This window comes from Chrysemys picta, chromosome 19 (genome assembly GCF_011386835.1).
Source record: "Chrysemys picta bellii isolate R12L10 chromosome 19, ASM1138683v2, whole genome shotgun sequence".
NCBI lineage: Eukaryota > Metazoa > Chordata > Testudines > Emydidae > Chrysemys > Chrysemys picta.
Genome location: NC_088809.1, coordinates 6,353,389 through 6,369,133, shown reverse-complemented (window position 1 = coordinate 6,369,133; position 15,745 = coordinate 6,353,389). Strand labels below are relative to the sequence as shown.

The 15,745-nt window shown below is 39.6% G+C and overlaps 1 protein-coding gene across 19 annotated transcripts in view; it reads left to right on the top strand.

The window, feature by feature from the left end:
• The window catches only part of BCAS3 (BCAS3 microtubule associated cell migration factor), a 488,284-nt gene that overhangs the window by 38,665 nt on the left and 433,874 nt on the right, over positions 1–15,745 (top strand). For all 19 annotated transcript variants that reach the window (XR_010593801.1, XR_010593802.1, XM_065573036.1 and 16 more), the window contains one exon: positions 6,276–6,348. Coding sequence is in view for 17 of the 19 variants with exons in the window: in XM_065573036.1 (XP_065429108.1) it covers positions 6,276–6,348 (73 nt within the window). In the remaining 2 variants the exon portion in view is untranslated. The remainder of the gene's footprint in view (positions 1–6,275; positions 6,349–15,745) is intronic.

Genomic DNA, 15,745 nt, shown 5'->3' with positions numbered 1-15,745 from the left:
CTTCCTCCATTTATACGACACAAATTCAACAAAATCAAATTTCAACACCTTAAATATATTTTTTTCTGTAATAAATATTAAAGCTTACTGCTTAGAGGAAAGTGGACTGGGTTGTTAAAATAAAAAGTAGATCTTTTAGGCAATGGCAGAAATTGTTTGTAATTTAACAAAAAAGCCTTACTATTGTGGGTTCCAGAAGATGAAGTTTCTGGTTCATCACCAAACCTTTATTTTGCTAGCTAAATATGCCATAACACATAAAGGAGTTTAAAGTGCAGAAAATGCTTGGAAATTTTTACCATATGTTCTAGTTCTGTTCCTCTGTAATTAGTCTGAAGTAATAAGTGAAACTTGTTTTGTACCTTTTTCCAGAATTTAACATATTTTTTACCTCATGATTCTGTTGTGGCTGGACAGGGATCTATGTCTGAATAGCTCAGAGAAAGCGTTATTTAAACTCCTGTTTTAGGCCAAGAAAGCCATTTTAAATTTGGATTAAAAACTAAGCCTAATGTTTGATTCCCTGGAAGAGAACTAGGTGCTGTCTACTGAGAAAGATTATAAAAAATAAGGCATGACAGATATGACAATTTCCTGCATATCGTTGGGAGACCTTATTGAATTAAGTTTAAGTATCCTTGGAGCCCATTGTTTAAACGAATGGTGTATGTGTGATTGTATTGTACACCAGTGGTTTTCAATTTTTTTTTCTGGCAACCTAATTGAAGAAAAGTGTTGATGCCTGTGACCCAATGGAGTTGGGGATTAGGGGTTTGGGGTGTGGAAGGGGCTCAGGACTGGGGCAGAGGGTTGGGGTGAGGGCTGCAGGGTTGGGCCAGGAATGAGGGGTTCAGGGTGTGGGAGGGGGCTCTGGGCTGGGGCAGGGGTTTGGGGTATGGTAGGGGGTCAGGGCTCTGGGCTGGGGTGCAGGCTCTGGGGTGGGCCAGGGATGAAGGGTTTGAGGTGCAGGAAGGGGCTCTGGGTTTGGGGGGGCTCAGGGCTGGGGCCGGGGGGTAGGGCATGGGGTTGGGGCACAGGCTTTCCTCGGGTGGCTCCCGGTCAGCGGCGCAGTGGGGCTGCTAAGGCAGACTTCCTGCCTGTCCTGGCACCGCGGCCCACACTGCACCCTGGAAGCGGCCAGCAGCAGGTCCGGCTCCTACGCGGTGGTGCGCAAGCGGCTCTCGCCTGCGGGCACCGCCCCACCCCAGATGCCATTGGCCGGGACCCAGTCAGTGGGAGTGCTGAGCTGGTGCTCGGGGCGGAGGCAGTATGCGGAGCTCCGTAGCCACCCCACCTAGGAGCTGGACCTGCTGCTGGCTGCTTCCAGGGCAGAGTGCAGTGTCAGAACAGATAGGAACTAGCCTGCCTTAACCAGGCAGCACCGCTGACGGGATTTTTAACAGTCCAGTCGGCGGTGCTGACCAGAGCTGCTGTGACCCACCCAGTGCCTTCCATTCCGCGACCCAATACTGGGTCGCAACCAGCAGTTTGAAAACCACTGTTGTACACCATGGGAGAGGGCTACTACAGCAGGTACTCAAGACAGTGAGTGGTGATTAAGGTATATCAGCCATGTTGTTAAACCCTCCCACCTACAGAAGTACCATCTCTAGGGGAGGTTTGCGTATCCTGGTTTCTCCAGAGACCAACAGACAGAGAAAACTTTTGGATAAAGAGCCTGAGTTTAAACTGACTCAGTGCCTTTGTTCTGATCCAGCAAATGGACACGACCTTCTGCCTAAGGTGGGGGCCCCCCCAATCCTTGTGGAAGGGTTGGAAGAACTGACATCTACCAGAGCCCAAGGTTGGAGTTTTGGTGACCTCTGGTAAGCTTTTTAGTGTACATGTATGTTTTTATTGTTTTTAATACGTTTTCTCTGGAATGCTTTCACATTAAGAATAAAAGTTCTTGCTTACAAAGAGCTGTGTGGCAATTTATAGCTGTGAACAATTATGCTGTTCGTAGCCTTTGGAGAGAAAGCAAAATACAGGATGCTGGCTTGTTTAGGCAGTCTGGCTTGCTAGAGATACCACAATGTAGACTGGGAACCATGCAGCCAGGGAAAACCTTGGTCAGCAGGGGGAGAGATGTGGGCCTCTCCCCAAGAAAGACGATGGTTGAGAAGCTGGGAGCCTAGAGTAGGTGGACCTTGGTCACTTGGATGTACGTTCTTTGGCCCTTTACAGTTCTTCATATTTGCTGAAATTGAATGTTCTCCATACGGTAACTCTTGAGTAAAGTTCATGAGTAAAGAAAATAAAGTTCAGCATGAAAGAGTGGAGAAATTTTGAAAGATGGGAACTATATTGACTTGTGAATATTATTGTTTAACATGCATGTGCTCAATGCTGTACAAGACATACAAACATATATTTGTTTTCTTTATTAGCCAAATGTAAATTCCCTATTTAAGTAAACCCAGTTTCCAGGAAATAGTGTTTCTGTGTATGGAAAATGTGTTGGGTTGAACTTTTTTTCTATGCTATTTGTGTCTTTGACTCTGGCGATGAAGCCATCAAACCTTATGTAGGTTGTAGGACCATATCTCAGCAACATGGGCTACTGTGTGAGCACATTATTTATGTATTACCATAACACCTAGGAGCCCCAATCATGGATCAGGGCCCTGCTGTACTAGGCACTGTATACCACAGAACAAAAAGGTGTGATTCATGCCCCAAAGAGCTTGCAATCTGAACACATCAGGGCTGTCCTCCACTCTATACTGGCTTCCCATAGAATATCAAGTCAAATTCAAGATCTCTGCCATTACGTTTAAGATACTCAATGACCTGGTCTCACTATACCTAAAAGATCACCAGAAGCTCGGGGACTGCGGTCAACAGCTATGCTCATCAGGCAAGATGGAGCTGTCCACGAGGGTAAAGCTAGTCTGTGCAGGAGACAGTATTCTCAGGGACTGGTCTAAGGCTGGGGAGTGAACTCTCACAGGTTTTAAGAACCATGGCAAACCTCACTGCTTTCCTTTCTAACTGTAAGGCTCACTTTTAAAACCTTGCCTTCAATAATAAATGTGCATAACAAAGCAGACATAAAATAAAGACAAAACAAAAACAGAGCATCTCATTTTTCCTTAGAGAACCATGTGTAACGAATGCTAGTCAAGTTGCTTAGTGCATTTCAGGGAAGCTCTGGGATACTATGCTGATGACAGCAATATAAGGACCTTTATAGAACTGGCATCAAACCGATAGCTAATGCAGAAATAAGAGTGAACCTACATAGTGTATTTTCAAAGCATACTTGCATTGCTAAATAGAATAGTACTTGGCATTATATAGTGCATTTCTTACTCAAGGTACAGTAAAATGCTTTACAAATCAATGAGGTAGGTGAAAGTAATGAAGTGACTTTTGGCAAGCACCATCACTGCTGAAGTACCCAGGAAAAGTACATTGCCCTGTTTTTATTGAGAGAAAACATTCAGAGATGCTAGTGTACTAATTTTCTGAGGTGGTGAGCACACACAACTCTCACAAAAGTTAATGGGAGCCATAGTGCTGAGCTCCTTTTGAAAATCAGGCTGTGGGTTATGCTGCTTTATCTCTTGAAAAAGAGTATGTTGTGATTATTAGCATTATTAAGCTGCCAGCAGGACTTCCATCTCATTGGAAGTACAGTACATGAGCTCATCTGAACCAGTGAACTATATTAGTACGTGGAAAACTTTTTGACTTCATGGAGATCTGGAAGTTGCTTTATATTAATTTTCATCTAGTCAGGGGAATTTGTTTTGCATATTTTCAGATATGCCGATGACAGAATTTTTTTTTTATCGTTTAGCTAAATGGAGTTGCAGATAAGGTGGTGCCTTGTTGGCAGGAAAGGCAGTTTTCATTACTTTAATTGTGTGATTTATCAGGATTTTCAGCTTTTTATAAATGCGGTAGTGTTATATGACAGAATTAAAAGGATTTAGAATAAAAGGAGTTTAAGAAAAGGACTTTGCAACAGGATTGCAATACTTTTTATATTTGATGGATTTGGCTAGCTGTTTTTCATTTCAATCATCAGATACATTCTGTTAAACACTGTGCGGAGCAGGTGTGTATAGCATCAGTATATTGCACATGTGAATAAACACAATTTTATATATAAAAAATTAATCCACCATAACTTGAAGGATTAAACGTCCCCCCCAGAATGACAGGGGGGTGCTGATGCATTAAGCATCATGGAGAACAACACATGTTGCTGCTTGCAATCTCATGAACACGACTGCTGTTAACCTGATTTCATGCACTGCAAGGTCCTTATACTAATGATTTTTCTAGAGTATTAATAGTTACATCCTAAAAGTATAAATTTGAAGTAGATAATGGAAATGTTTTGAAACATGAGCTTGAGTCTTAAACATCTGAAATTAGAAGTTGAAGCACCCACTGTACAATTTTTACAAATATGTTGCAGATATTGATGATGATATTCCTGCTGATTCTGTGCAAATGTTTTCCCCTGTAATCCATTTTTGTATGTTCTGAAATTCTTTCCTTTGTAATTCTCCTTATTAAAATAAAAAGTTTATACTCAAACTTAGAGTTGGACTGTATAGAAACTTGTGAACTGATGTCTCGAGAGTGTCTGTGTGTGTGTTTGTTTGTGTGTATATGTATGTATAGTTGAAATCCTGGCCCCATTGAAATCAGTGGCAAAACTCCCATTGGCTTCAATGGAGCCAGGGTTTCTCCCTTAATGTAATTTCTATTGAGCCTGGCTAGGTAAACAGAAACAAATGGAGTTCATCTGTTCCACATATTGTAAAAAAAAAAACAAATTGGTTGCCAGGTTTTTAAAAAGACTTTACATGTTTTCATTTATCAGTTTACAGATCAGTACATACAATACAGGTGTGACCCATACAAAACCTTGGAAAGAGCAGAATAAAATGAAAATACATTTGGCAGTTTTAAGTAACTCGTAAACCTATTGTTGATGGTGAAATTATTGATGTGAACCATTTACTAATATAAATACTCCAAACATGTAGGAGGGAAGAGTTAGTCTTGTACAGACGAGATTGCTGAGCAGTTTTATGTTATAAATTAATTGTATGTACCCATACTATTAATAATTAACAGAGACTGCTAAGTGAAAAAGTATATTGTTAATTGTTATACCTTTCTGGTGAATTCACATAGAACTACAGCCATACAATTAATGTTGAATTAAGGTTTGAACAGAATGTGTTACCGATACTTGGTGTAGATCAAAGAGTTTGATTTTTATAACGAAGAAAGTTTTCTTGTAATCTGGAAATTTACCTCATTGAGGCATCTCAGCTTGGTGTGTGTATGTTTAATTTCAATGGCAAACATCCTGACATTCAGCAAAGTAGTAGTACCCTCGGGGGAAAAAAAATTCCACAAAGGAGAGAAATTAGATGGTTTTTATTTGACTTTATTCCTACTTAGACACCAGGTAACATTTTTGAAAATGCCTATGCCCCATTTTTCAAAAGTGACTTGGAGCCTAAGTCTCACTGAAAGTCAGTGGGACTTACTTTTCCTAAATTGCTTTTGAAAATGGGTCTAATGCTGCTATGTCACATGTGAAAAATTTGCCCAATTTAGGGATGCAAGATGGGCATGGCTATGTTTTAGGCAAACATTAGCATCCAGCTTGTCACACACTAAAGAAAGAGAGGGACTACTCTTCTGCTGTGTGTGACCTTAATGGAATAAATTGAAAAAAATGTGTGAAGCCTTTCAAAAATAGCATCATTCATATTTTAGAACAACTTCACAAAATAGAAAAATGGGAGTTACTGTTACTTGACACTGGATCTTAATAAGAAATAACACTCTCTGAAAAGAGTAGGTAAATATTCGCGTGTTCCGGCCAAATTTTATTGTTCGTTTACACCTATCACCATATTTACAGGAACTATTGTTCTAGAGTTCATGGTTCTGTTGTGAAATGTATCCCTATTGCTGAGCGTCTAGTGGCAACTGCTCTTTGTATAGCCACTGGCTTTCCAACATCTTGCCCTTTGCTTTGTAAAACCTCTGGGTATACTTTGATTGTGCAAGGTGCTCTAAAAATGTTTTTTTTTTTCTGTAGAAGAATTTTTTTCAGGTTAGTGATTTGTGGTTTTAAAAAAAAAAAGTGTTCTGAAATGTGACAAGATATAGTAATTATATTTTCAAGTCTAATCAATTGTCAGTTTATTGCAGTGACTTAATAAAGACAGCATGGTGAAAATATAATGAATGCTTTTTATTGAGATTTATTTTTCTGTTTTTCTTCTAATCAGGCCCTCAGAAATGTGATAATTTTTCTGAGAAGAGACCTCTTCTTGGTGTGTGTAAAAGCACTGGATCTTCTGGGTAAGAAAACTTTTCAACTTTTAATATACTGAAAAAGCAATTTATTTGATAGAATAATAGAAAAATATTTTTCTGTAACTTGTTCTGCTCTGTATTAAGAGGTTTTTTTACATTTTGAAATTGCGAAATGTTCTCCCTGTAAACTCTCAACCTGCCAGCTCTGATTTTTAGGACACATGCCTTTAGAAACAAAACAAACCCCTGTGATGAAAGACCTGTGATATGAAACCCAATGTAAAATAATTGAGGAGGTATTTTGAAATTGTGTGGGATTATTTTCTCTTAACATAATCTCATTTTCATGTTCACTGTTTCTGATGGTAATGGATGAAGTTATTACAGAAGAGTGGTCAAAACAGGCCTCTGTGCCTCAAATAATTAAAGGATGTTTGCGAGGGATGAGTGATAGTCTATGTATGACAGTGTTATTGATTGTGTTTTGATGTAAACATTGGCCATGTATTGTCAAAACAAATGCTTCTTTTTTTTTGTTCAATTAAAATAATGAGTTGGCAGGTTTGTCTTAGTCTGGGGATGGCATACAAGGGATCTGAGCTCAAAACTTGCATTTCTTTTCTCACTTCTGTCTTGGCAAGGACTCGGAGAGTTGTGCTGGTCTCAGTTGGTGAGCAGTTTTAGAGGCCCATGTTAAAAAAGTCCCTGGCCTACATCTAAATGGGTTAATACCCATCCGCACACAGAAGAACCTATTCCAATAAGTGAAGGCTGAAATAAACAAGGGAATCCTAGATGACAGCAGGGAGTTTTAATATGTCTGTTTCTCCTGTTTCCGGGTCCATTGTGGTTTATATAGTACTTTGGACCTATTCAAAAAGACTTTAGTGTTCTTTAAAATCTATAGAATATTCCTCTTGTTCGGTAATGAGCATTTGCCAACCTCCCTTCCCTGAAATGTGTTTTGTTGCTTTCTAAGTGTCAGTTGGAGGGTCTTCCTAATACAAAGAGATTGTTCTGCTATGTTATGATGGCTGGGTTAGATGTGTTGACTCAGACAGCACTTTCGGCTTATACCCGTACCTAGTGGAAAATACCTACTTCTCAAGGATAATCCTGTGCACAGAGATTGAAAGGCTAAACTGCTGAAGCAAATCTTCTTACAATAATTAGACTAATTCTGTGCCACACCTTTTTTAATTAAGAATTTAATGACTTTGGGTATGGGTGAAGGTTAACAAGTAAACCCAAAACAATTCCGAAGAGTGTTGCTCACTATGTACTGTTAGTTTATTAACAAAGGATATGAATGTTATCTTCAAATTTAAGAACCTGATCAGAAATAAACATGGCTAAGCTTCTTCCTTTATGCTAAACTGTTTATTGTGCGTTATGTGCTGTCAAAATGTTTATAATCTTATTAACCACTTCTCCTGCCTAGGACTGCATGTACTGTTTGGTTATAAACAGTACATAACAGTTGTTTGTTATCTGGCAGTATTTCCCCTCTTAATCCAGGTCATTGATTTGTGTGTGTGAAAAATATGCTTCCATAGAACTTATTTGCCTTGATGGTATTCTTGCATAAGTGAGTGAGACATGTCTGAGTTGTTAACAAAATAGGCATGTAAAGCAGGCCACTACTTTCTCATAACCGATGGGCTCCAGTAAAACTCAAGACTTCAAACAATTATTTTGTTAATTTTTCTAGAGAAAATGCTTTATTACATAAAAAATGAGCAAAATCAGGTATACGCCTACCTAGCTATTATTTAAATCTCTGTAAACACACCCTGAGCTTTTAAACCAGGCCTGTAGCTCTGGCCACATCATAAGAACCCGATTAAAAGAAGGGGACTGGTGCACAGATTAAGAGTTTCTGATCATTTACATCTCACTCTGATGGTTCCAAACAAATTGTGATTTTGCAAAGTATTGTTTGTTGTGCAAGTGACCCAAGGCTTACATGTCTTTTTCTTTCAATTTATTAAGTGGATCATCTATTTAAAACAACCATGTAATCACCACTGAAAACCAAAAAGAAAAAAAATCAGTTTCAGATATCAAACCTTTAAGTCTGATGGAAGCCGAGGGGTGGGAAGGAATTTCAGTGTTAAGACTTCAATTCTGTTGTTAATTTGTGGTTTTGTGCTTTGCATCACCTACAGTAACTTTTACTACATATCTGCCTCTGGACAGATGGTACATCTGGTTTAAATGTAGTTCAATGAGAAGGTGTCTGGAGAAAAACCTTACATTTATGTAGCATCTTTTTTTCCTGAAGGATCCCAAAGCACTTGATAGTATCTCTTTGCTATTACCTCCTCAGCTACTACTGAAATTAGGCTAGTTCTAGCATGACAGGAGCAGTCTGATAGCACCCAGCGGCAGCACCCTTGAACTACTTAGGACCTAGCGTATGACCACTACTGTATCCTAATTGAAACATGAAGGAGAATTAACAATAATAGTTAGCACCGACACAACATTTTTCAGCTGTACATCTCAAAGCACTTTACAAACCAGGGTTAAACTGTGTCCCCATTTAACAGAAAACAGAAGGATAAAATTGAGTGGTGTCTGTTGGCGTGCATCTGTGCTCACTTCATGTGCTGTTCTAGCTCTGCGCCGGTAGCTGATCCAGCAGACCTCAACGATCTTATCCAGAAAGACCACAACCTTGGTTCAGTGGTGAAGGTGCTCAACCAGGTTTATCGTTAACGAAGCATGGCCCTAGTGCCCCGTACGTACTACAGGCACGCTAACATATGTATGCCCATTACAATGGGCCAGTTCAGTCAACAGCGGGACTATCTGTTGTTTCCTAGGCCAGACAGAGATGCCCCTCCTATGATTTTCTCTTTTATACAAACAGATTACATATTACCCTTCTGATGTGGTTACCAACCACCCTACACCTTGTACCTGCTGGTTCGAACAAAACATCTTCATTTATTATCCTGACTTTATCCTATCAAGGATCAGTGTGTCCCTGTACCATCTTCAGGGAGGGTGTTTACATGAATATCCAATACCTAGTACTTAGGAGTGCCTGTGTTTAGCAATGCTAACTGTGTTTTTGCCAAGTTAATGTACTGGACAGTGAACTTGTAAGTAAGCATCTACTTTATGACAGGGCCTGACTTTGGTTCATAGTTGTTCTTACTGACTTTGATTCAGACATCAGGCCTTGCACCAGACCCAGTGCTCCATGCCGCCGGCCCCACTACAAGGGGCTGAGGGTATGTCTATGCTGTGTTTTAAAACAAATCTCAGAGCCTGTATCTGTAGTCTTGGGTTTGCACTACAGCACTAAAAACTGCAGTGTAGATGTGGCTCAAGTGCTGAAGCCCACCCCTCTCTCCAGGCTTCATGGCCCAAACCACATCTACCCTGCTGTTTTTAGCATCACAGAGATTAAGGCCATGTCTACACTACAGACCTTACAGAGGCAAAGCTGTACCGCTGTGGCTGTGCTGCTGTATGGTCTCCCGTGTAACCGCTCTGTGCTGATGGGAGAGAGCTCTCCCATCGGTGTAATTACACCCCCTCACAACGAGCGGCGGTAGCTACGTTGACAGGAGAGCATCTCCCTTCGTCATAACACCGTCCACACTGGTGCTTTTGTTGATGGAACTTATGTGTGTGGTTCCCCCGCCCCCGAACCCTGACCAACAAAAGCGCTAGTGTAGACGTAGCCTAAATTACTTTCCTAATGACAGTGATACAAAGATAGAGCCAGGAATAGAACCGAGGTTCCTTGACATTCAGTTGGTTGAACTATACCTTGGACTACAAGGTACTCTGTCTCTCTTTAATGTAAGCCTGTAATATGGAACCGTTATCGATTAGCCCACCCTTGAGGTGGGGTGGGGAGCTCCACCACCTGACTCTGTCCCCCTTATGCCACCATGTTCTGTGTTCAAGTCCTGGTTATAACCAAGCTCTCTGGCTGGGTCCTTAATAGTCTCTGTCCCTTTCTGGATAATGGGGAGCTGGAAATTCTGTGGTTCTAGTGGGGGGCTAGACAGCTCTAGGCCTCCTAGGTTTAGAGCTTTGTTTTCTAAAGTCCTTGGTTGGAATAGGAGAATCCAGGCCTGCCCACCAACTGGTTTCCAGCTCAGGAACCTTGTTTGGAACAGCCAGAACTAATCCTTTTCTGTCCTTTGCTGCTCACTGAGCTGCCTCCTACCTCTCCTCCCTCAGCCTTCCCCAGCCTCTTGCCCTGCTCCTCTCTTTTTGAGTGGTTGGTTCTGTTGGAAGGATTCTCCCTCTACAATCCGACTGTTTCTCTGATAGCTGCCTTTCTCCTCAGAAGTTCTCCCTCAAACGGAGGTTCTTAATCTTTTATCATGCCCAGGTGCTTCCCTGCCTATCTAACTGCCTCCCAGTTACTAAGCGAGTTAATTAAGCCCAGGTGAACTTGAGGCTCCTGTTCCCTCGACCTTTTCAGAGGGCCTGCTACACTCTGACAAAGCCAAATGAGTTTGGATATGGTTTTGAAAATGGGGCTAATGTTTCCACCTTTGCAAAATGTGGCTTAATGGCTCACTCAAAAGACAATACCTCCATCAGCCTAGTACCTCCAATGCCATGCTAGGGCATGGGTGATCACTGACTTAAAGGGAAAACGTGTCACCTTTCGAATTGCTAATGCCACTTCCAGAAGCCCTCTGGCTTTTTCCTGTAAGTCTCCCATTCAAGTATTGACCCTGGTTACTTTGTGAGATCTGACTAGATCACAGTCTGAGGCAGTATGGTTACCGATAGCGTAAACATTTAAAAAAAAAAAAAAGTAGCTTCTTTAGCCTTGACCGCCCTGTCTTTTTCTTGCTGTTCTTTAAAGTTTCTGGCTTCTTTCCTGCCTATCTCTGATGCTCCCCAGATCTTCATTGTTCTGTCCTTCCTTCTTTCCTGGCATATTCTACCATTCCCTTGACTGTTTTGACTCCTCCAAAACAGTCGATTTTGTAATACTGTGCTTTCCCCCACACCCCCACAAATGAGGCAAGTGCCCTTTGTCTAGGAAAGGTGAATGTCTGGTATAGTGGTTTTCAGCACAGAGGGGGGGAGTACTCTATGGTGTGTAACATCACACACTGATCTTGGACCCCTGCTGTCTCCAGACATAAGTATCTTAGTTAAGATTTCTTTTTCTCAGTGATAATTTATGTAGCATTCATTTTTCATAGCTCTTGTAAAACCTAGCTTGCAGCTATTAACTTTGTGGGTGTAAGGCAAAGAGCCAGTACATTTTACACTTGACTCACAATAAAACCTCAGTATGTTACACTAACCCCCCAAACTGTAATACAAGAGTAAGCTATTACACATGTTATCATGGAAACTTTTGAGCATGGGAAAACTATTTTTTTTTTTTAAACGATCAGAACTGTGTGCACACATTCCTATGTGGTGTGTGAGAGGTCGTATTTACAAACATGGTAATATACAGTATAACATTCTCTCATGATTCCAGGAACTTGTTCAGATGCTGCTGAATGCACAAAAGATGTGTCTGATCAATTGAAAGTCCAATATGTATTAGAATTGCATTTAGAAGTTTTAGACTTTACCGAGACACTAGACTGTTAAACTAATAAAATTTTGATAGAAAGCAGATCATACATAAATCGACACCTGCACAGTCATTTCATAATAGCACTTTATATCACTTTATCTGTTAGTTCTATATCAGTGAGATATTGACACATTCATATTAGGAGCTGGAATTTCCTGATTTCTAACCTCTAATCTGCATTAATGGTTAGTTTCAGGAAATTCATCTGTACTCCTTTTGCTATAAAGTAAATATAATACAGTGAAGGAGCTGTGATAGAATGGTATTTTTATAGTATTTTAATGTAGGACATTCTTTATTCTTGGAATCTGAAGAATTTTCAAGTTCTACTGAGTCACGTTAAAGCTATCATTAGCATTTAAAAAAATAACATTAACAATTTTCACCATCCCTTTACCATACCATTAAGAAATTCATCCTATCATGATTTTGCCTGACAAAATAAATGTCTCATATGCTGTGTACCTTCAGGATTTGTTTCCTTGATTATGAAACAGACATGGATATCCTGTATAAAATCCGTGTCAAATTCAGCTGTGGATTTATTTTTGAATCCTAGCATCTTTTCATTGTCCTTCCTATTGTCTGGTAGCTGTTAATACATGCACACAACTTTCCACTGAAACCCCTAATATTCAGTTGTACTGTAAATTGTCCATTGATCCAAGAATGTCTTATTAAATTTCAATCTTTTTCCCAAGAACTTAAGCTCTAAAGTAGATGTTTTGTTAACAGTGGGGAAAGTACGGAGAACGGAATGAACATTTACTGTAATGTGACCTAACAAGTAGTCAAGGCAGTTCTTAACTTCATTGATTTTAATTTAGGAAGCTTTATTAAACTACTAAGATTCTAAACAGCTACTTAGAGATGTAGGGGGTAAATTTTCTTAGTGTTTTAATCATGCAGCTTTAATGAGAATCATGTGGTTACAATCCTGCTTTACTAATTTTATCTCAAAGTTTAAGATTTCTGAAACTCTCCAATAAAATAATATAGAGGTCTGTTCCTGTTTGGAGTAGACACCAGTTTGTTTTCTTGATTATTCCAAATGATTTGGACAGTTACTGAATTCACATTTGAGGGAGAGTTAAGTTTAACTTCTGAGTTTCACATGGAGGCTCTGAAATGATGCACTTTGGTCAAACCCATTTCTTGTCTTTAGGGTTCGAGTCTAAAAGTTTTTGTGAAATTCTGAATGTCAGAGAGTGCAACTCTTCCCACCTCGTCCATGGTTTTTTTTTTTTTTTTTTCTTCTTTTCAGTGCCCATATCCAGTTTAATATAAGAATCTCTTTCTATATCATTGGACTCCACTGCACATGTACTATACATTCTTCGATATTTACTATAAAATGGTGGGGTCTTTAACTCTGATTCAATACTTTCTTTGAAGCTGGTCAGCCTCAGAATTCTTTATTCAAATTTTTAATGGAAAGGCTTAAAATATGACAACAATCTGTAGGAAACTGAATAAGTTTAAATTTATTTATCTACATATCTATATCATCTATAGCTATAAAATAAATTTAAACTTATTTATATATAAAAACCTGATGTCTTGCAAACCTGGACTAGCAATAGTTGTCATATAGCAGACCATAAACCTAGCCTCCATCTGAATTACTTCAGGTTTAAAAAGAATCCCCTCAGACTGCAAGGGGCTAGGTTTTGACACTAATAAACTAGCCAGAGAGCCATTCAAGAGCGTAGGGCGGAGAAGCTTATTAAAATAAATCTCCGCACGGATGTGTCCCCCCCCCCCCCATATTTAAGAAAAAGCTTTTCTTGGTCCAGTTACATTTCTTTTAAATAGGTCAGCCAAGATTTGTGGCCTTTCACAGTACAGAATCCGGCAGATGATTTTAGATGAATAGATCCCTCTGCTCTTATAGGAAAGTGGTAATTTGTTTATATCCCCTAAGGAAGCTCACATTGCGTTGGGCAAAACCTCAGGAATGATTTAAAAAAAAAAAGGTGGCTAGTGCCCAATAGACAAAATACATCTTTTTGTAATGAGTCTCTTTGAACTGAAGTGATTAATTTACTTTTGTACTAAGCTGTAGTGGAGACTAATTTGGCTGCTTTGAAATATCTTTCTGGCATACAGTTTTAGGTGACATCAACTGTAGTGTTGAAAATAAGTTCATTACAAAACTTTTGCACAGTGCCAGCTCTACGGCTTCCCTAAATAATTATTTAAGTAGAGATGAAGCTACATGTTCTAAATTCAGTCTTTTCCTACAACTTGAGTTATGAACTAGTTTTCTAGAAACCCATTTTTATTTTTTTAAGTCAGATTTTCCATCTAGAACTTAGTTCATAAAATTACTAAAGGCTTGCACAGTTTCACTGTATAATCATTTCAAAATAACTGTTTTTTTCAACCACCAAAAAGGATGCAGTCTTGACACATAAATGGGAAACAGATTGTGTTTTTTGGCTGATACTGCGGTGCTGGTTTAGATGTTGGTTCAGTCAACTTCAGTCTTAGATTACAAGATTTGCAAATTAAAGGAAAACCAAAAAGGAAAGAACATCTGCGTAAATTCTGTCTTTGTGGAATTTCGCATAGGCATGCTCACTATGTTTCTGGTTATGGGAGGGACAATAAAGCTGTTACACCAACAAGAAAGTATTGATGGGCCTCAGAACATCTTAAAAGATAAATTTTAAGTGGTGACAAATCAAAATTAGAAATCTGTTAAATGAATGCATTAAATCCCTCCTCCCCTCCCAAATCAATGTTCCTTCCCCCACCCTCCCACATAGTAGTTCTATGGAGAAGAATGGGGGGGAGGAAGCTTAGCTCATATAAAAGCCAGCTGATCCTTGCCTATTGTGTTAACTAACAGTGTACTTGTGTGTATTTGTTTGCACCTAGCAGGTTTCGAAATCCTGTGTTTGAGTGCTGCTATAAGTGGCCTTGTAATCTGTAACAAGAAAATGCTGTTGGATCTATAGAATGTGTATCTCTGTAAATATAGTGATTAGTTAAAACGTATTGCGGTTGTATCTTAGAGCTTGGCTGTAGACAATGGACAATGGCATAAGCTTGATTTTGAACGTACAGAATTTATGAAGGTGTGTAAGTACTTAATTTTACCTTCCAGTGCTAAATTTGTCACTTAGATGTTTTTGAGGGAGAAATTGAGCAGTACAATGATAGGAACTAATTTAAAAACAAACTTCTGTCTTGTTGATTTTCCTTGCACTTGTAGAGAAGTAAGGCATAGCTCTAAGTAAGGAATGGTGAGCAGTTTGATTGGTTGTCTGATATTCACTGTGTGTATAAGTCAAACCAAAACTGAACTTCCCAAATTATAATTCAGTAGCACCGGAACACAATAACAAGATAGAGCTAGTCAAAGAAGTGGCCATGTCGGCAAAAAATTTTGTGTTCTTGTTCCACCTTATTTGTCAAGACTGACTTCTTGCTTATAAACAGCGTGCTTTAAACAGATACCTTCTTGCTATTGCACCTTTCACAAGTAACAAGAAGTTTGGTGTCTCAAGTGTTAACTAATTTGCTTTCCTCCAATGACAGCCTGCCTATAACGGGTGGGGATGTTTGAATTACTCCCTGAGCTGAGCTCTTAAAAGGCCTCTGAAGAGATGAGAGGTTTCAGAGTGGTAGCCGTATTAGTCTGTATCAGCAAAAACAACGAGGAGTCCTTGTGGCACCTTAGAGACTAAGAGCATGGCTACACTTGCAGATGTAGAGCGCTGTGAGTTAAACCCGCCTTTGTAGAGTGCAGTAGGGAAAGCACTGCAGTCTGTCCACACTGACAGCTTCAAGCGCACTTGCGTGGACACATTTGCAGCCCTTGCAGCGGCATTGGGAGCTGTGCATTATGGGCAG